The sequence below is a fragment of the Engystomops pustulosus genome, chromosome 1 (genome assembly GCF_040894005.1).
Source record: "Engystomops pustulosus chromosome 1, aEngPut4.maternal, whole genome shotgun sequence".
Taxonomy (NCBI): domain Eukaryota; kingdom Metazoa; phylum Chordata; class Amphibia; order Anura; family Leptodactylidae; genus Engystomops; species Engystomops pustulosus.
In genome coordinates this window covers 39,546,870-39,568,533 of record NC_092411.1, presented here as the reverse complement: position 1 = coordinate 39,568,533, position 21,664 = coordinate 39,546,870, and the positions used below count along the sequence as shown (strand labels likewise).

The 21,664-nt window shown below is 42.0% G+C and overlaps 2 protein-coding genes across 2 annotated transcripts in view; one reads left to right on the top strand and one right to left on the bottom strand.

Annotated features, from left to right (window-relative positions):
- Positions 1-6,789, top strand: part of MAP1B (microtubule associated protein 1B) — a 55,508-nt gene extending 48,719 nt beyond the window's left edge. The window contains exon 7 of the mRNA XM_072138807.1: positions 926-6,789. Within this exon, the coding sequence (XP_071994908.1) occupies positions 926-1,081 (156 nt within the window). The 3' untranslated portion in view covers positions 1,082-6,789. The remainder of the gene's footprint in view (positions 1-925) is intronic.
- Positions 6,790-10,410: 3,621 nt separating this feature from the next.
- The window catches only part of MRPS27 (mitochondrial ribosomal protein S27), a 51,215-nt gene continuing 39,961 nt past the window's right edge, over positions 10,411-21,664 (bottom strand). The window contains exons 10-11 of the mRNA XM_072138793.1: positions 14,594-14,749; positions 10,411-10,832 (exon numbers count right to left, since the gene is read on the bottom strand). Coding sequence (XP_071994894.1) covers positions 10,587-10,832; positions 14,594-14,749 — 402 coding nt within the window. The 3' untranslated portion in view covers positions 10,411-10,586. The remainder of the gene's footprint in view (positions 10,833-14,593; positions 14,750-21,664) is intronic.

The following is a 21,664-nucleotide window of genomic DNA, read 5'->3' as shown; positions in this document are numbered from 1 at the left end:
TCCTCTCCATGCAGCCTGCTGATTTCATGTGATATGATATGCTGTGATTTCATGACAGTGGGAAACTGTGATGTTACTGTCCATGTAAGGACATCACTGTGGAAACACCCCTGAATGCTTTCATGGGGAAGGGGGAGACACAGGTTGATGTATCCCACTGTATGTGCATGTCTGCCACAAATCAACTCGCCATATCTTAGAAATCTCTCTATACTTACACAGGTGCACGGCTTGTTAGTATCAAAAGAATAATCAGAGCTGTGTGTTATATCGAGCCGTGCGCCATGGTCCATGGTCTCCATGGTCAGATTTCTGTCCACTTCAAATAAACAATGAAGCTTTCTATAGAAAGACAGCAAGTAGAGATCTAGAAAACCGTATTATTTGTATAACCGTATAATTGTATAACTTTTCATTACAATAACATTTATTTGCTGAAATGGTAAAAACCTTTTAAGAAGCTAATAGAAGAGCAGATCCTACCAGAGGGGGCACACACCAGTATGTCAGTGTGCTTGGTGTACAATCCTTCATCCTGGTGGTAGATGTCCTTTTAAGGAGCCACCAACTTTATCAGTGGGGATCTGACCTTTGAATTTGGGACTTAAGATTCAAGTATGCCTTTAATTTAAGAAGAGTATGCCTTTAATATTGTCTTTCCAGCCATATTCATTAACCAATTATGAAATAATAATCCACATACAACATATTTTCCATCTCCCTTTGCCAATTTGTGAGTTTTGCACAAATCCTCATCGCTCAATTCAAAAGGGCATAGAACCTAGCAGGGCTAGACCCTCTATCTTTTATGTCCACCCCTGGATGCCTAACAAGCTCATTTTATGGTACCTACACACATTGCAGCTTTAAAAGGTCCAATCTGAATTCTTGTAATTTACCATTGACATATTTTCTATAATTACAGGTAACGCTTATTCCAACCCATGATTCCGAAGTGATGCGAGAATGGTACCAGGAGACCCACGAAAAACAGCAGGACCTGAATATTATGGTACTGGCGAGCAGCAGCACGGTGGTCATGCAAGACGAATCCTTCCCAGCATGCAAGATTGAACTGTAAAGGAAATCACTGCCCTCTCCCTCTCCCCAACACAGTGATTACACGAAATGTCAACTAACTTCAGAACTATAATATATTGCCCTCTGCTATCCTGGCATCGATGCCAGTAACATATTATCTCCATGGCAAACTATACAGTTCACGTCACCGCAAGCTCCGCTGCCCAGGTTTACTATACAGGTTTGTAGGATAAGCTCTTGTACACATTCATTCACCTTAGTCCAGGATTGGGAACTTTCTGAAAAGACTGAAAAGACAATGAGAGAGACCAGGAGAAGAGGGACCTGCGTGGCGGCTCGTGGCACCTCCGTAGTAACAGGCTAATATCCACATTACTTTTTGTTATACAATATTGTCATTTGCAGGTTCACAACTTGGTATCTGCAAACTGGAGCCGGGAGGATAAGTTGGTTAAAATCAGTATTGGGTTTCCTATTGTTACAGTAACAGGGTCTGAGTTTTGTTTCTTATGCGAAAATTGGGGAAAATTGTAAAAAAGAAATCAAGGCCCAACTGCTTCTATTATATGTTGCGTTCTATGTTTTATAGTATGTACCTGCAATAGTGGTAACTTACCTGTACAGGGTGGAAGCATTGTGTCTGAGGCATACTCCCTCTAAATTCATCTTACCAAATCTCCGAAATGTCGCACATTGTGAATCACATTCGGTACATAGAAGCAAAATACCAAAGCACTCGGGAGTCCATTTGGTAGATAATTTGCCTTAGGAAGTGACTTGAATGTACAAAGATACCTAATGCACTTATTTTTTAATCTTCAGTCAGCAAGTGTACGAAAGTGTGCAAGGTCGTGATTCAGAAGCGTGTGCATGCTTGTAGGGCGGCAAAACCACCAGGACCAGTGGCGTAACTTGAAGCTGAGCGGCTCCTGACTATAATGTACAGTTTATAGTACAAGTCTTGACACCATATGGGCCCCCTAAGGCTCTTGGGTCCTGTTGTGACCGCAAGTTCTCTACACCAACAGGTTACGCCCCTGGTGCTGATTGACCCCAACCGGGATGACCAATCTTCTCCTTCACAATGGTTGCTTTGCCAGGCAGGTTGAAGACTGAGTGTTCTTTTTCTTTCGATCCTCCTCTCTTACATGTACAGACCCTTTTTTATCGTATGTATAAAATTACAGACGTAAATTTTAGTTTTTACTCTCCCGTCGCTTGCCTTTGCCTTGTGATGGTTACCGTTCCTTTAAGAGGAGTAAGGAAAGGAAATTTTCCTATTTTACTGATAATTTCTGACTATTATAAGAATTAGTACAGACCCCTTACTTAAATATTAGTTCATGGCAAAGTAACTGTGTATAATTCTTCCAGGCATCATTGTCATTGACTAAGTTTTATCTACAGACAAGCAAAATTAGAAAACAAGGATCTCAAGAAACCATTCTCTTGACCGTGGCTAAGCAGCAATACCAGAAAAAGCCTAGGCACAAGAGTGGCGCATTTTTCTTGGAAAATAGCCAGAGCCTTGTTTCTAATTTTGGATATCCCCTTTAATTGTGCCTGTCATTTCATCACAGCGGAGGCAGACATCTCGTTATTTGAGGAAGATATCTAAACATGCCCAATGCTTGATGATGTCATTAGTCCCTGAGACGGAATAGCACTGGTCACAAATCCTTTAATGCTGTTGAAATATTACGGCTAAGGGTTGTAGTTCTGTAACACCTAGAGCTTCAGATTGTGACCACTTATTATAGGCTACTTACTTAAAGGGAACCTGTATCTTGTGTTGGACTGGGGATCTTTGGACCCACCAGATTCTCTTTTGCTGTAGCTCTGGGTTGCACAATTGGGTTGGAGCCTGGGCCCACCGGAGGATCCTCTGATTCTCTGGTGGGCCAGTCCGACACTGCCTCTACCCATGAAAATACTTCCTACTATACTGATAGAACAGGAGGAGCTGGTTTTATTGATATATAGTTTAGCTTTTACCAATGGGGAGTTTCAGCATAGTCAGCCTTTCCGGTATGAGCATGCATGGAGATGGCTGTCAATCACTAATAGCACCACCCACTGGACCCCTAAGCATAAAAATAGTAGGGATGTCAATCAATAAGAATTTATTTCCAAAACATTGCTCCACTCTTCCTGTTCTATAACAAGACACTGGTAGATGATACATGACAGGTTCCCTTAACTATCATCACACAAGGCGATACCAGGTTGCTTCTACAGTGCATGAGTGATGGGTGACAAGATCGATGACTGCAGCTTTATAAGCGAAGGTACTGGAATGTAAAGATTTTATGGGATAAATCGATGCTTTAAATTATGTAAATTCGCTGTCCTACTCACGCCGTGAGGTTTGTCATGTGAATTATTGCTTCTTATAATTTTTGTCATATATTTATGTGTAATGTTTCATTTTATTTGCACTGTTGAGGTTTGCTACTGTTTTGGACTTGTTGAGTCCAGTTAAAGCTGTGAATTAGGACAAGGTTTTTCTTTATAAGCAATGATATTTATTGCTTTTGCTATTTATGAATGATCATGTAATATTTTGCTCTGTTTTTGAACAGATTCTAGTTATAGGTATTATGATTTTTTTTTATATTGGAGTAGGGATACATTAAATGGAAGGCGCTGGAGTGTAACATAGGTCATTGTGCCCTACACATTTCCAGGTGCGTTCACTCGTACCGCCCATGAGTTTCTTTGTTACACAGGGTAATAAAGGGGTTAACACACAAGTCATTGTAAATATTCAGTCGCCTGTCCTAATATACCCATATCATATTTTCCCTGCCATATAAAATATTGGTGACCCATCCTAAAGAATTGGATTGGTAAGGATCCAACACTCAGCCTATAATCAGTGACAGCTCCATTCTCATTGCAGTGGCTGGAGCAAGTCATTGCAGCTTAGCTCCCACTTGAATAAATGGGAGATGATCTGCAGTAACCGGGTCTGACCACTACACAGAGAACAGTGCTGTCTGCTTTTTGATAAAGAGGATCCTGGCCAATCATAGCCTTGGCTAAGGACATTAAAGGACATCTACCACCAGGATGAAGGATTGTAAACCAAGTACACTGACATACTGGTGTGTGCCCCCTCTGGCAGAATCTGCTCTTCTTTTAACTTTTAATATCCTGGATATTACAAAAAAAAGTATTTTAAAATTATGCAATTATGCAGAGAGATGTGCCAGAGGGGGCACACATCTGTGTGTACGTGTGCTTGGTTTACAATCCTTCATCCATCAAAAATTTTGGTTGCATGGCCTGAACACGAACGTAAACATCAGGTCCGTTCACCTCTATAGCGGACCTATTCTGTGGATGTGTTATCAATATTTTTAGCTGGGGAAACTCCCTTAAATCTCATTTGAACTATTCAAGCAAACCCCTGCCTTTTGCATGTCAGGTGCTTTTGGTAAAACACAGATTGACCTGAATGGTGTCTGTGGGCACCAATGAATGCAACAGGGAAATCATTTGGAGAAAGCTGCTACACAACGGCATAGACATTCATTGGAATGGACCCTCAGTAAATGGTTTTTTATTAAATTAGAAAAAAACATGTCTGGAAACAGCGCCAGCCTTGACCAGGGGTAGAGTGGGGCGTTGCATTTCATCCCCCGTCTCTTCAGTATGAATAGGAGGTACCGTGCATGGTCATGGGTGGCCACCATCTTTTAATTTAATAGAAACTTCAAATGTTTTAGAATTTATACAAGATATTTGAGTCTAAGGAATATCTAATGTATTGTAGATGTTGGTCGATTCACTTACAATATTCCAATATTAGGTCCCAAAGTGATCGGCCAAGTCTTTGTAACGTCAAAGATTTGTTCACAGTCAGAATCTAGAAATCTAGTCCTGCCAAATCCAACCCGTCGCAGCAGAACACACAATATAACTTTTCAGGGAAGCTATCCGAGCACTACGTCATTTCCTGATCCATGGAAAGTTGTGACCACGCCCCTATCCGATATATACTGCATACTTATTCCCTGAGCATGCTGAATTAAAGGGGCAATGTATTCACGTTATTCCAGTAATCACCAGTGAGGACTTCTCAGTTGCTATGTCATTTAGACAGTAATGAATTGTGCCACATAAAATATCCTTTGCCTCCTTAAAACTGGTGTCAGTGTAAATATTCTCTGTATTAGCTACAATCCGCGTTATGGACATAAATAGACTTCTTTCTTTCCGATGCCTCCATATTTTATGCTTTGTAGGAATACCGAGTGATTGCAGGACAATAACTATGTATAGATCACATTCCAGATGATAAGAGTAGAGTTTATTCTTTGTATTATGAAGGGGGTACGGAATGGACGCTGAGATTTTACTTATAGGACAATAGATGAATATGGAGAGTTATGGTGGACCTGTCATATGGCGGGAGTCATTCCATGAAAAAGATGGGATTTTGTTACATGTTGTATGTAATAAGGACATCAGGGAGTTGACAGAAAGTGTTGTCCACCAGAAAATGTTTGGTGATATATCTACAGACTATACGTGCAATGTGGAGAAGTAGACGAAAATCTGGAGAATTTCTACAACCTCAAAGTCTGGGTTAAGACTGACTACTGTACGGGAAGGGGGTTCACAATTATTTATTAGCACTCAAGATTTCTGGAATCAGAATATCCAGTTGTTGATCATTTTGGTCCATCTGGTGGGAACCCTACTGGTGGGCAATGGCATTTGACCTCCACCACCTACCAGTAGTGATACTGCAGAGTATTGGATGAAGCTGCTGCACCTAACATCGTAGTAGATTGTGTGCACACGGACCGACCAACGGAAACAGAGAAGGTGCGGTACACCACGTACCTTCAGACGAATGATCATTGGGGGTGGTAGTTAGGATTAGCCTCACAATGATTCCACGCTCTCTACATTAGTACATATAGCTGGATGTCTACAATGTCTACCGTCGTGTGCTTGACAGGTCCAGTGCCGGGAAACAACTGGAATTTTTCAGGACTCATTTTATTTCTAATAGACATACCATTTAGTTAGTTCTAAGCAAGTGACACTACCCTCTGCCATTACGGACCCATCAAATGAAGCTATGCTGTACACTGGGATGAATAGGACTGTTTCTATACCCAAGAAGGACTTACATGCTACATGCTGTTTTCTTTTTCTAATAGCAATTGAACAAAATACTAAGAACAAACCTATATAAACACCATTTAATCCTCAGTGAAATACAAGACGACTGACAGGCTCTGTTCATAGTTTTGGATAAGACTTGGAACAACGAGATCCTAGAACAAGTGACCATAAAGGATTTCCACAAGCTTCTCCGCACTACTATAGCTTCAGGCGCTAAGGAGCCGCAAGTAACATTCCCTCAAGACTGGGCTGTAATAACCAGGAATACTTGGCAGCAATGAACAATGCTAATGCTAACACACGTATGCATGCCGCGGTCTATCCTACAACTATGGGACAGGATCAGTCTTGTGGCTGGCTGGGAAGGTCCTCACTCCTCTCTCGTTCTGAATGGTGTTTGTGTCAGTCTGCAGCTGTGTATGGTATTGTCTTATAATCCCGCATCACCTCTATTCTACCCATTCATATCTAATGTAGAACATTAGTTTCCAGTGAAGTAATATGTAGTGCTTTTATGATATTTGTGTGCAATAGCCCACTTCCACTGAGGATATTTGATGTAAAGGAAACAAACTTGGTTCCACAATAAAAAAAAAACAACATTCAAACAAATGTGGTCGGTTTTTTCTTGTGTTATTTGTTTCAATGTGCTTTTCATCACTATACCACTTTTATTAGAACATAGTTATCTTGACATCAAGATTATCATAGTTTATACGGTTGTAAAAAAGACACTTGTCCATCAAGTTCAACCAAGGAAGGGAAGGGATTGGATGAGGAAGGGATTTAGGGGAAACAATTCTATATAACATAACAATCAATGTTATTTAGGTGTAAAAAAGCATCTAGACCCTTCTTGAAGCTCCCTGCTGTCCCTGCTGTGACCAGAGCCTGAGGCAGGGTATTCCACAGATTGACAGTTCTCATAATAAAAAAGCCCTGTCACCTCTGGTGATTAAACCTTGGTTTCTCCAGACAGAGACAGTGCCCCCTCGTCTTTTGATTTGAACTTACCACCATATTTTTTGTATGGACCATTCATATATTTATATAAATTAATCATGTCCCCTCGTAGACTAAATAAATCTAGTTGTTTTAATCTTTCCTCATAACTAAGACCCTCCATACCCCTTATCATTTTTGTGGCTCTTCGTCGTACCCTCTCCAGCTCCAGGGCATCCTTTTTATTGACCGGAGCCCAAAACTGGACGGCATATTCCAGGTGATGCTGCACCATTGCCTTGTACAGTGGTAATATTACATCCCTATCCCGAGAGTCCATACCACTATTGATACATAACAAGATCCTACTGGCTTTAGAGGCAGCTGATTGACATTGCATGCTGCTATTCAATTTCTGATCTACTACTAGGTCCTTCTCAACAAGGGACTCTCTCAGATTTACTCCCCCATGGACATATTTTGCCTTTGGATTATTAGCCCCCAGGTGCATAACCTTACATTTATCCACATTGAACTTCATTTCCCAAGTAAGTAAGCAGAGTCAGGTCAGGGTTTCACAACCATTAAGCCACATTGTGATGAATATGGCCTCCTTAACACCTGAAAAGGGTCGTCCCACGAAACCAAGTTAGGCCCTATCCACAGCGATGAGAACTCCACAGATCACAAGATTAATGCAGCAGACAGCCACGCATGACCGTTCTGCTCCACAGATCTCAAGGAAGAATGCAAATCCGTTTTCCAAGGTGAGTAATGGACACCAATGCCTCCTTTTGCTACCTTGAAAGGCAGCCCCCTTATCACTAAGTATGACCTACAAGAAGTCTAATAACATTAAGTGGGATTAAGCCAAACCAGTATATCTATTCCAGAAGGATCAGACTCCCAACTGTAGACAGCACGGTTTCAACCGGGTTGGGTCTCCTCAGTACAACTTCAGAAACTGGTATGGCCGCCTTATAGGCCTGTGGAGACTTAAAGGGGTATTTTCGTCTCGGCATTCAGATTCATTGATCTGCCATATATAAACATTTCTTCAATTTTCGAAAAAAATGTTCCTGTGTGAAGATAATTCTCATATAGTCATATGTTCCCTTAGAAACAAGACTGTGTCCTTGGATACGGCCACCTCTTCTGGAGGGATTGCACAAGGAAACAAAAAGTTTCTGAATATTAAATATCCTGGAGTTACTGCAGGTCCCACATCCGTCCTGTGGTAATGATCGCAGAAGCCGGGTGGTCAGGCAGGGCTCAATAACCCATGTCTGGCCACTACTGCCAAAAAGTGAGGTGGTCGTACCCGAGGAAGCTATCTCGTTTATAAGGGAGAGCATGGCTACATTTATGAGAAATTATGTGAATGCCCAGATGGAAATACCCATTTAAAGCCATAGATGCTCTACTAGGGAATTGTGGGAAGAATCTGTTTTCTAAGGTGTTAAACAGAAAACAATGCCTCCTTTTGCTACCTTGAAAGGCAGCCCCCTTAACACCAAGTATGACCGACTGAGGTACCTAGGACCCCATCCAATCCCTCGTTCTCATCACCGAGACCCCCATCGATCAGCAAGTTAGGCACTATCCTGTGCATAGGGCCTAACTTGGTTTGTGGATCAACCCCTTTAAAGGGAAACTGTCACCATCATTTTTGCAGATACATCTAGTTTCCCATATAGCCCTATTAAAAAAAGACACCCTTCTATTAGCTAAAAATTGTTTCCCTTACATCCTCATAAATCAAGTTTATCTTATATTACCTGGCACCAGAAGGGGTGTGTCCTGCTCAGCTGGCCCCTCCCATCTACTCCTCACGTCTCTTCTCAGCATTTCATGTGACTAGGGTGATGTCATCTAAGTTCCTTTACCCAGTTACGTTTCCAATGTCTTCCCCATGTATGTATCTAATCACATGAAATCACAGCAACCTCCATGGACTTCTACTACCCCCACCCCCTCCCTGCGGTGAATTCATGGGATCAGATAAATACATAGGGTAAACGTTTCAAATTAACAGGACCTTTGATGAAATCACCCTGGTCACATGACATGAAGTGGCCAATGATGTAACCGAGCTCTCGCACAATGTTCCACACAGCAGCATGTCCTAGCACGGAGATCTGTCAATCAGGACTGAGGAGGAAGGGCAGTGCAGTGAACACTGCATATACCGGACCCCAGGGCAGGGATGAGGAGCGCTCACTAGCCATGACCATGATTGCTTTGGCTTGTACCAAGAGGTGTCAATTTGCAAGAATGGCTGTTTGGCCGCCAATCCAAAAAATCTACACACTAGCAGCATGTACTGGATGGAGGATCTGGCCCAGATATTTAGTTCACTTTCAGTTGCTTAGTGTTTAGGCCATACATTACATGCTGACAGTTTGTGTGTGTGAGGGGCCAAAGTTGATATTTCAGTGTATAGTTTCAAGGAAGTTTTCATTCAGTCTAATTGTGAATTGTAAACTTGAAAGTCCTGGTCTATTTTTACAAGTTTTCCTTTTTTAACCATAGATTGTGACAAGTACTTCCCCTGTGGTGACACAGTGGTTGAGAATTATTCCTCCCTCCTGTTCCTAAATGTATACCATGTGCCCCGAGGCTTAGCCTTGTCTTCTGTGGAATTGCTCATTATGTCTACATCTTTCTGTTTAAGGGACAATTTCTTTCCCATGGGGTAAATCTTACACTATAAATACATAACTTTACATGGAGAGATACTAAGAAGTGGTGCTCCACCTATCAGGGCTCAGAGAGTGATGACCTTTCCCATCGTGCCCATATGCAAATTTACTTTTACATCTTATCAATCTACAAAAGCAGTAACCGGCGCAGGACATGTATCAGTTCCGTTCGCCGATGCATTCGTGCTCATGGCTAAGAACACACACTGCAATCAAAACACGTCACTTCCTCGGATACGACCACCCCACACTCTGTGGGACCAGCAGTAACTCCCAAACATTACACATACAAAAAACCTTTTGTTTCTTTGTGCAATCACTCCAGCAGAGGTGGCCGTATCCAAGGACTTAGGACTCCATTTATGAGAAATTCTCTTCACACAGGTAAATTATTTTTAATAACATCTAATTGAAGAAATGTATATAAATGGCAGATTCATTTAACTGAATGTGAATACCGGGAAGAGAATACCCCTTTAACTCTACAAAACAACTTCTACAACTGCAAAATCCAATTTATTTTACTTTATGTCATTATTTAATTCAATCAATCGCTCAAGAGTTAACAAACCTACATTAGACAGTAGTTCACCATAAATTTATTCTGAATTGCATAGAAACACAGAATTCAACTTTAATGTCTATAATGTGATAAAATGTTCATAGAACTGGAGCCCTGATAAGAATATACACTGGGAATGGTACAGCATATAGAGAATAAGGATGTGTCCAATGGCAGTATGACCGGCATGGAAGGTGTTAAGCAGCAGCCTTGGCCCTGGATGCGAGCAGTGCTTCATACTTCTGCCTGGCCGTCTCTCTCAGCTCCTTCTCTCTCTGGATCAGCACTACTTGTTCTTGTTCCCATTCCTTAAGACGAGCCTCGTAGTTTACAATGTCCGGCTTCTCGCTTTCTGGCAGCTTCTGTTGTACAAAGCTAGTGGTCAGGCTCACGAGGTTCTCAGGCTCAATTTTGCCAAGAGAATTGAGTTTTGTATTCAATTCCTGTTAGGAAGAAAGCAATAAAAGCTGACATTAAAAAAATTCCTTAACCCCCCCCCCCCCAAAATTATTTTGCTTAAAATAAATGTACGTTGTAAGATAGGGTAGATCAACAACTGGAGATTGTACAGAGCTTCCTTTTATTTCCACAGTCTATAAACTTTTTTTTTTTTATTAACAAAACTATAATGCAAAAACTTTCAAACTCCAAACCTACAATAAAAAAGTTCAAATATGATATTAACGTTTACAAAAACAGTACGGGGACACAATACAGAACTTCATCCAAACTACATCAAGAATGAATACATTTATAAACTGTCAGGCCTAGTAAGATAACATTCATATCTCTTGTTTTGTATATACTCGGCATATACGATATGGCAGGAAAGCTCGCGACATGTACTGAGAGAATGCATAACACTGGCAGCAGGGGGCATCACTCTTGTCTGTGTCTACCTAGTATGTTTATGCGTCTGTCAGGATGCAGCAAGCTACGTCTTCCTCCGTATACGCTCAGTGGAGGTCATAATAGCCTATGGGTTTTTGCATCCATCCCCTGCCTCCGCTGAGTGAATGCTCAGGTAAGTTCCCTTCCGATGAGCAGATGCTCTGTCCTTATATGGGCAGTGACATCACTTGGGGAAACACCCTGAACATCAGTAACAGCCAATCACTGGCTACTACCGAAATCCACTTTCAGAGGGAGAAGGGGAGTATAAGGAAGTTGTATCCCACTGTATGTGCCTATATGTCCTAGCAAAGAAGAAGGTAAAATTCCAGCAGAGCGGTGATCTTATAAATGTTCATCTTCATTTCATCAGGATAAAAAGAACAAACTGCCAAACATGTTAATGCATTTCAGTTATAGTTAGCCCTACATCATAACAAATGATACAAACAAAACATGTATTTTTTGATTATATATATATACACACACACACACACAAATGTATATATCTAGTTTTAGGCTGGTATAATATGTTATAAATACATTCTTCTGTTCTTATTAACCTGATGAAATAAAGATGAATATTTAGAAGATCACCGCTCTGCTGGAATTTTACCTTCTTCTTTGCCGCCTTCACGCTGGTCTGACATTTGCTGGATTGGGGCTGCTCCGTTGTGGCGAGTGAGAGCTGGATAACTACTTTAGGATATGTTCCAGCTTAGAATCCGACGCATATTGAAATCAAATGGCTCAAAATGTGGTGTGAACCTAATACAATACGCACATTCAATGGCATAAATGCATACAATCCAAAGCCATCCACCACTAATGCACATGTGTGTTATTTCTACAAAAAGTCACAACATACTTTATAAGTATCAAAAGTTACCAACAATATTGGGGACAAATCCTAAATGTGTTGTAAGAAAAAAATAAAATTGTGTGTTGGCCCGAGGGAAGGCTGCACAAAAAATATACGTCCCGCGCTGTGGTTCCTCCGTGCCGTGCCGTTTGCTTACAATAATATTCAAGCTCCAAGAACTTCGGGGCGGCCGGGCATTCCCACTGGACCACTGTCCCAGAGCCGCATCAGAATACAGATAAGAAATTTATCCCTTTATGAGTGGGATAGGGGGGTTACTTCCAAACTAAACAAGAGTTCATTTAAACTTATAGACTTGTCAGGCAATGCTGTGTATATGTTCATGTGTTGCTGCCATGATAAAGCTCTTGGTGCCAGTGGAACTAATCTGACGCTTCCTTAGTTGCTAATCTTCGCTCTGCAGAAATTCCAGAGCCTCTGCAATCACTTGGCTCGATGAGACGTGTTCTCTAATCCGGCCCCGTGTGATAAACAATAGATGCAGAAATCACTGCTGACCATGGCCGACCAAATATTAACTCTACGGCTCGGAGTAAACAGAGGGTAGAGCTGATGTCAGGTCCCCCACATGGTGGCGACTGTGCAATAACCATAAGTTCATGAGGTGAGCCGCAGTGCCCTCTATAACATCTGCCTCCATAGGGAAGTATCACCAATCCCTTGCTAAACATGGCCATCCATTTGTTATTCCCCCTCTTCCTATTAAAATAAATAAGCAGACTGATGTGAGAGTGCACATACTGTGGTAGAGGGTAGATAACCATATATACATATCCCCATAATATACACACTAATAACTTCTTTCTTTGAAATGAGGGTTCATTCCTCTGTTATTCCTCTGGTAGACAATGGGGTGTAGCACACAATACAGGCAGTCCCCGGGTTACATACAAGATAGGGACTGTAGGTTTGTTCTTAAGTTGAATTTGTATGTAAGTCGAAACTGTATATTTTATAATTGTAGTTCCCGACAATTTTTTTTTTTGCCCCAGTGACAATTGGAGTTTCAAATTTTTTTTGCTGTAATAGGACCAAGAATTATCAATAAAGCTTCATTGCAGACAATTTTAAGCTGATTATTGCAATCTGGGACTATTTTAAAGCATCCAGAGAGCTTCACCAGAGGTCACAGTGGGCAGAGGTGTCCGTCTGTAACTATGGGTTGTCTGTAAGTCGGGTGTCCTTAAGTAGGGGACCGCCTGTACGTTCATTCAGCACCGCCACACAGTGCAAATCCTAGTAGCCAATGTATTCACACAATTCTGGGAGGAATACAAAGAGTCCGAACAATGCAGAGCTCAAAAAATGTATTAAAACATATATGGAATGGCAGAAGGTTTTTTTTAAAGGGAACCTGTCAACAATTTGGACAATACAAAGGTGCAGAGAGTGTTTGGTATCAGCCCTGTAGGTCTTTGTATCTTTGAAGTAGAGCTGTGAAAAATGCATTTAAAGTCCAGGATTGTAGCTAAACTTGGAGCGCTGGAGTGTACTGGGTTGAGAGATCTTGTCACTAGACTTTAGGATCGTAGCTAGACTTGTAGTACTTGAGTGTACTGGTGTGATAGATCTCCTCACTATATTCCAGGATTTTAGCTAGACTTATAGTACTGGAGTGCACAGGTGTGAGAGATCTCTTCACTATATTCCAGGACTGTAGCTAGACTATATTAGAGGAGCTGGACTTTGAGCACTTGAGTGCATTGGTGTGTGAGATCTCTTCAACATATTTCAGGATTTCAGCTGGACTTTGACCACTAGAGTGCCCTGGTGTGATATCTCTACGCTGTACTGCTGCACAGCTCCTCCCTATTCTGTTTAAATACTACAATGGTTACTCAAGGGGAAGGGTCTGTGTTCATTGTAGAGATTTCATACACCAGTGTACCACAGTGCTCAAAGTCCAGCTACAATCATAGAAAATTAAGATATTTTACACATTCCTCCTGATGATACTATAAGACATAAGTTCCGGACAGCCTTGACTTGGGTTGTTGAATATCACAAATGATGACAAATAGGAGTCTACAATCTCCATACACTGCACTCCGGCGAGGCCTTCATATACTGGAGAAAGTACAGGATAATTTTAATGTAAGTGATTTGTGTTAACATGAGTCGGCTTTCAAGGTTGAGTAATGGGCCTGCAATGACATGCTACTTTAGCTAATAGGTTTCTGCGTCTTAGGCAGACATTGGGGGTTGGGAGAACCCGGCAGACAAAGACGTAGTATTATACAAGTACACATGTATCCTGGAGTACTGGATCCCTCTAGCCGGATTTCCTACGGAAGATGATTTATATATAATTGCATGTGTTTTGTTCGCTTGCAGACGCAGTCAAGTGTGAAAGAGAAAATGTCAGCACGACAAAAACGAAAACTACAGATTTACATATTAAAAGATCCTTACGAGACAATTTCAACTCACATGAAGCCTAGAGAGGTATTCCGGGAGCAGATCTGCCTCCGTCTTCTCCGAGGCTTCTCCGTACAGATCAGACACGTCTTCTGAAGTTTCAGTCTCTTCTGGTTTTTCCGACTGACCAGCGATGGCGGATTCTAATGCTGATTTTAGAACGTCAATCTGTGAGCGAGACAGAGGAGGGCAAGTCATTACCGACTCAAGGACACAGGTTTTAGGCGTAAACCCTCCAACTTTTAAAAGTTAGAGCTACACTATAGCAAAGTGGATGGCTCCTAGGCCCATGAAGCATCAGTGCTGCGAGTAAGTTGGGAACGTAAATAGAAATACAAAGCAGAATTACTGGAGAGAAAACTTTCTAAAGTGCAGAATAACACTTTTCCATCACTGTACTCATCACTTCAAAGCATAAAGTGTAAAGTATAAGAGACAATCAGCGGTCTTTCTCCTCCGTTCAGACACAAGCTTAGATTTCTCCTGCACTGTGCTTTACCGCCAGTTACATGATGCCTCAGCACAGCATTACATGGGTATCACAATACCGTATTTTTCAGACTATAAGGCAGTGATGGCGAACCTTTATGAGACAGAGTGCCCAACCTACAAAAAAAAAACTAGTTTTAGATCGCCCAGCCAACCTATTGATCCCAGCTGTATCACAAGTTTAAATCATATTGGTGTCCTGAGGACACCAATACAGTAGAAAGAAGATGGAGAAATTTGGATTATAGCTTCCTTCCAGGGTCCCCTGAAGGGGAAGAATCAGGGGACACAGAGCAGGAGCTCTGGGTCCCCTGGGTGTTCTGGGGTGAAGTCTGGGTGTGCTGGGGGTGAAGTCCTGGGTGCCCACATAAAGGGCTCTGAGTGCCACCTCTGGCAGCCGTGCCATAGATTTGCCACCACTACTATAAGACGCACAAAGAAATCCTCAGATTTTCTCAGAAATCAAAAGGTGCGCCTTATAGTCCAGGCCTTGAACTGAGCGCAGGTCTGCCACCTGCTGTTCATTCATCCTTATAATCAGGTGTGCCTAATAATCCGGTGCACCTTGTATATGAACCTAGACGTTTTAGCAGGAATTTATTGATGGTGCGCCTTATAGTCTGAAAAATACAGTACATGACCCAACAGTTTTACAGGTAAAACAAAAACAATAAAACTAATGCATACAATGGTCTTATAAATCTCCACAGTGCTGCAGCATGAAGGGGGCAAGCAGATGTCGGAGAGGGTATCACTAACCTGTGCCTGCTCTAGAGGGGAGACTGCGACATCATCAAGTATTAGGCATAAGTACAGGATCCTAGATTTTACCCAATTAAACTACTAGGCCCCTCAGGAAGGGTACAAAATGTCCTCTGTAGAATCCTCTATTTTATGCTTCGATTCGTACCTTGAGAACATTTGCATTATAGATTAGATTATCTAGGGTCAATCTGTAATGGGTTAAGTCATTAGGCACTTTATCAGGTTCCATTATCTCTCAGCTGACAGAAAGCTGATTTACAAACTGCAGAGGAGGAAAAAGGCGGCACAGATTTCTTCAATAAAGTATATTACAAAATAGGGGCAGCACGGGGGTTCAGTGGTTCTCACTAGAGGCTTGCAGCGCTGGGTTCCTGGATTCCTCCCACACTCCAAGGTTGATTAGATTGTGAGCCCCAATGGGACAGAGACTTATTTGGCAAGCTCTATGCAGCGCTGTGTAATCTGTGTGCGCTATATAACTAAAGGAATTATTATTATTAATATCATAAGTCGAGAATACGTCATCACTGTGTTGTCCCTGACAATCAGAATTAATCAATCGCTGGGCCATCTCCCAGCTGCTGTGTATGAGTCATGAAGCTCAGGTTGATTAGTTCTGTCTGGACAGTTCAGGCAGCTCAAGGATTAAACAAGATATGTTTCTGCATCAGTGTAGCTACAGCAGTCTCAAGGTAGGTTTGGTTCACAAATGGTAGCTTTCCTTGAAGTCCGCACCAATGTTTTTTGACAATACTGCAGTTTCTTCCGATCCTGTGCTAAACATGGGAGCAGGACCAGAGACCAAAGGGAGAAGGCAGAAGCAGTTTATTACCGCTTCTGCATTCTCTGCATTGTGCTGAAGCAGCACTATGTAGTTAATGCGGCAGTCGGCAGGGCCTGCAGGGGTTAATATAGAACAGATGGGTCCCCCGCGGTGGGTCGTTTCACCTTTTATAGATTCCCCAATTACAGGTGAAATCTAGAAAAAAATGACATTTTGTCCCCCAGGGGTCTTTTATGACCTGTAGGGGGTGCATATAAGGTTAAAAAACAAACACACACAACATATTCAAAAATATATTAAAAATAAACAATATTTTCCCAATTAAATCCCCATTACAGTATAGTATAAAAAACATCACCATAGTTTGCCCAAGACTATACATATTATATATAAAAATAGAGGTCACACTCTAGGGAATTAATTTACATTGGTCATTTTGAGTTCATTTGAAAACTGAAAAAATATATACTATACAATACAAAAAAAATGTCTCCAGGCCTGGTCATATAACGTATAGAGAATCATACACAAGTTAGTAAAGCCTGATTTACAGTAACAAGTGAATGCAGTACTAGACCAATAAGGAAAACAGCAGCTGTGTCTGCTATTCCCTTCTATATCAACCATACAGAAGACATACGTACTGATACTACGCTATAGTAATACAGATAGGCACGTGGCCAAGTGAAGTGCTCCGATCTGCCTGCAGCCTCCACAGACAGAGAATTAATTGGGAAATCCTGGCATCGGCAGAGCATTATTTGGCTATGAAGATGAAAGTGGCCGGGTAGGACTGCAGCACCCTGGCATCCGCTCTCCTTTCCTTCCCTCTCTCATTATCGGAATAATCCGACATGAATATAATTAAACAAAAACCAGCATGATCCCAGCAGAATGCCAGATCTTCCCAGCTATGGAAAACAACACCAGCTTCCTGGAGAAAGATCATCCGGTGGTAAGCGGGAAGTTACCTTCTGTGTCCTGCAAGGTCACCCAAATATATGGACGCTATGCTTATACATTTGTAAATGTGTATATATCTGTAGTCTATAGCAAGACAAAGAACCTAGCTCATTCTTAAGAGCACACCTGGGTGGTGGTTCTAAGAGCTATACAGAAGAGCTATACAGAAGTCATTTTTGGGAATGGGAGCTGCTGATTAAGATCCAAAACCTGCCTTTGCCTTTAACCGCCTGTATCTCCTGTCCTTTAGCTCACATATCCGTAATCCAGGTGTGTTTTGAAATAGAAGATTCCCATCATTAAAGTGGAAAAAGTCTGGTACTAGGTGCAATATAACCCAATATAGGAGCATGTGGAGTGATAATCCCCCTCCAGCCTCTTAGTGTGACTCCCAAGCAAAAACAGACTTCTTCAGCTCATTTGCATATATCTTTAGCGTCCATTTCTTTTTAGATTGGTAAAGTGGGAAAAATGCAACACTAAAGGGAATGCTAAAAGGAGATTTCATACCCTACCTCAGGGTGCTGGTAGTGCAAGTGTAAAAATTGGTGACAAGTTCCCTTTAAAACTTTTGATTTATAATATGGAATTTGGAATAAAGAAGCAGATTAATTGTGCCTCAGATACTAGAAATAGTGACTTTACCGATCTTACTGAGTACAATAACTCACTGTATATCACAGTATTCTCTGGATGTAAAAACATTACTGTTTTTTTTATCCATCTCTGCTAATTCTACAAGTTTAAGCGGACATTGAATAAAATAAAAATGTCCAATGACATGCCATGAAAAGAGGAAAGCTTGGAGACACAAGAGGCTGGGCCAATCCGGGATACAAATAGAAGCCAGACAATGTGGATGAGGTCTCAAACGAGGTAAAATCAAAAATACTTTAATGTAACATATTAAAGGAAACCTACCACCTCGGATCTACCTATTAAGCAGGGGACAGGTTCCTCTAATGTATAGTAGTATAGCCCTTTTTAGGGCTAATTCTTTCATGGCCCAGAACTTTTATACATTGTAATTCCCCCAATATGCAAATTTCCTAAAGAGGCTACTAGGGCATGGAGTAGCCAGAGCTGAGGCTACACACTGTGGAGTACTCCATGCCCCAGTAACCAATTGTGTTCCACCTACCAATGCATCTTCAGAGCACAACTATGAGGAGCTGCGCACACTTGTCCGCAAAGCTGGGTTCTGCGTAGGTCGCCGGCTGCGCTGTCTCGGCCCTGAAGCCGTAACTACTGCGCATGCGCAGAATCCAGCTCCTTATAGCTGCACGCTGAAGATGTCTGGGTAGGAGGATCAAAGAGGCTACTGGGGTGTGGAGTAGCCGGCCAAGTAGCCTCAGCTCCGGCTACTCCACGCCCCAGTAGCCTCTTTTATAAATTTTTATTCTCCCAGTATGCAAATTTCCTAAAGTTATGGGCCACGAAAGAATCGGTCCTAAAAAGGGTTATACTACTCTACATTAGAGGAACCTGCCGCCGGATCTACCTTTATAGGTAAATCCGTGGTGGTAGGTTTCCTTTAAAACCAGATACAAAAAGTAGCAAATAAAGCATTGCTGCATTTCAGATGCGTTAAAGAGAACCCGTCATGCAAAATAACCCCCTAAACCAAATATATTTTCATAAACTGCCATTAGAGAGCATTTCCTCTATCCCTTTATTGTCCCTCCACATGCCTGTAAACCTAAGCAATGAGGTCCTAAAGCTGTATGCAAATGACCTGTGAAATGTCCAATGAAGCATTAGCATATTCAAGCTGTCCACCTTATTCATGAGTGGGAGGTACAGCCACACCCCCAGTGCATGACTGACAGCCTGTATAATGATGTGAGGCTGTATAATGATGTGCTTCCTGGTGCTGGTGGCCACGCCCCCTGCAGCCTGTGTGTGCATGTGTGTGTGTATAGGAGAGATACAGCAGCTCCAGGCAGCCATGTTATAGCAGAACATGTCAGATTCATGTGTAGCTGATGTCTGTGTCTCTCACCTGTATATTAGGAGGATGCAGCATGTCAGCAGATGCAGCACACACACTAGCAATGCTTTACTATACATTACACACAGACATGAGGAGGGGGAGGAGAGGGGAGGGGTAACAGGTGTGACATCACTGCCTCTGACCATGTGACCAGCCTCATTTACATGATAAATAATAGATGATTTTACAATGAATAATGTATGAAATGACTAGATAAAGGCTGGGATGGGATCCTTGTGAGCTGCTCCAACAGGTAGAGGTGACAGGACTAGTGGCAGAGACCTGATGACAGGTGTCATCTTTATTCGTCTTTAGTCCATTATGACGACTAATCTGGTATCTGGTTTTTATATGTTTCATTAAAGCATTTCTGATTCTACCTCGCTGGAGACCCTGTTCACATTGGGGCACATTTACTTACCTGGTCCAGTCGCAATCCAGCGGCGCGTTCTCCGACGCCGATTTGGGTCTGCGATGATTCACTAAGTTCATGCTCCCAATGTCCACCAGGTGTCGCTGCTGCACCGAGGTCCCCCTTCTTCTCCTCGGTGAATGTAAGTGCTGATCTTGCGACACAATTTATTTTCCGGATACGGGTTTTCCCGACAGCCACGCCCCCGATTTCCGTTGCATGCAAGCCGGCGCCGATGCGACAATCCGATCGCGTGCGCCAAAAACCCGGGGCAATTCAGGGACAAACGGCGCAAAACGGTAATATTCTGGAAACCCGACGATTCGGCCCCTTAGTAAATGAGCCCCATTGTGTACAGTGTATAGAGACTGAAGAAGACAACTGCACAGTATGTAGTGGTCACACCAGGGTACAATAGATTGTGTGATCTCCAGAGCAGGGCCCTTATTGCTTCTGTTTCAAGTGATGACCATTTTATTGCTCCATTATGTCCCATTTGTCTGTAAATGCCCCCATGATCTATAAAGCGCTGCAGAATACGATGGCGCTATATAAAGATTCATTACAGCCAGTAAGTAGTGAAGTAAATTAATTCTGGCAGATATGTGGCGTTGTATTCTGCGCTCATTTATTTGTTCGCTGCCAACCTAATCCTGAGGCTCTGTCGGTGTCTTGTTGTGACCGGCAGCAGCTCCTACATGAGCCCATCTGTATGGTAACCCTTCCTGTCAGCGCTGGCAGAGCACCCACATCTTCGACACTGCCAAATATTACATGAGAACATTGTACATGCCGGATAGATTGTCACAATTTGTCTTCTGGGTGGATGATTGCTTCAGAATTTCTACACAGTGAATGCTTATAGTATATGGGAGTCATCGTGGTGGTGATGTAGGGCTGTGTTCAACATTATATATTTGTTCGGGTTTCCTCCGGGTCCTCCAGTTTCCTCCCACACGTTTGTGTGTATGAGGTGTATATCAAATCTGGGTGTAAACTGCGACAAATACTAAATGGTAAAATTTGAGATCGGGAAAAGTTTCCATATTAAACAACAAATATTTATATCAATAGTCATGTCAAAGATGACTGGAATATGAAAATATGCAGCAGACTATAAAGACGTTATGTGAGGAGCGTAAAATCCAATTTTATGCACATATTAAACTCCTGCTGTTACGGGATTAAAGAGCGAGCAGATATCATGTCATGGCGGGATTACGGTGAAGTTTTGCGGCTCTTTCCAGAGCGTCCTATACTGATCACCAATTACTGTGCTCCGAGAAGCCTCGTTAATTCAGAACATTATCCTACAAGGTGACAGGATGATGCTTAGTGCACATTATGCATGAGGACATTTGTGTCACTCAGAAATATATTCAGAACTGAGGAGATATCAGCCGGCGATATTTTATGTGTGATTAGTAGTCACACAATCTGGGAATGTCTAAAAATTCACCAGTAGAGAAGATAGAAATATGGGTTGTCCTGTTAAAGGGGTTGTACGCATTTTTTTATGTGCAACCATCAATAGGATAGGTGATACGTGTCTGATTGGAGGGGATCTGACTATTGAGACCGCCTAGGATCTCATTTCCACTTGAATGAACGGCGGGGGGGCGCACATTGCCCCCTCCATTCATCTATAGAAGTCTGTAACAAAATCCAAATATTGAA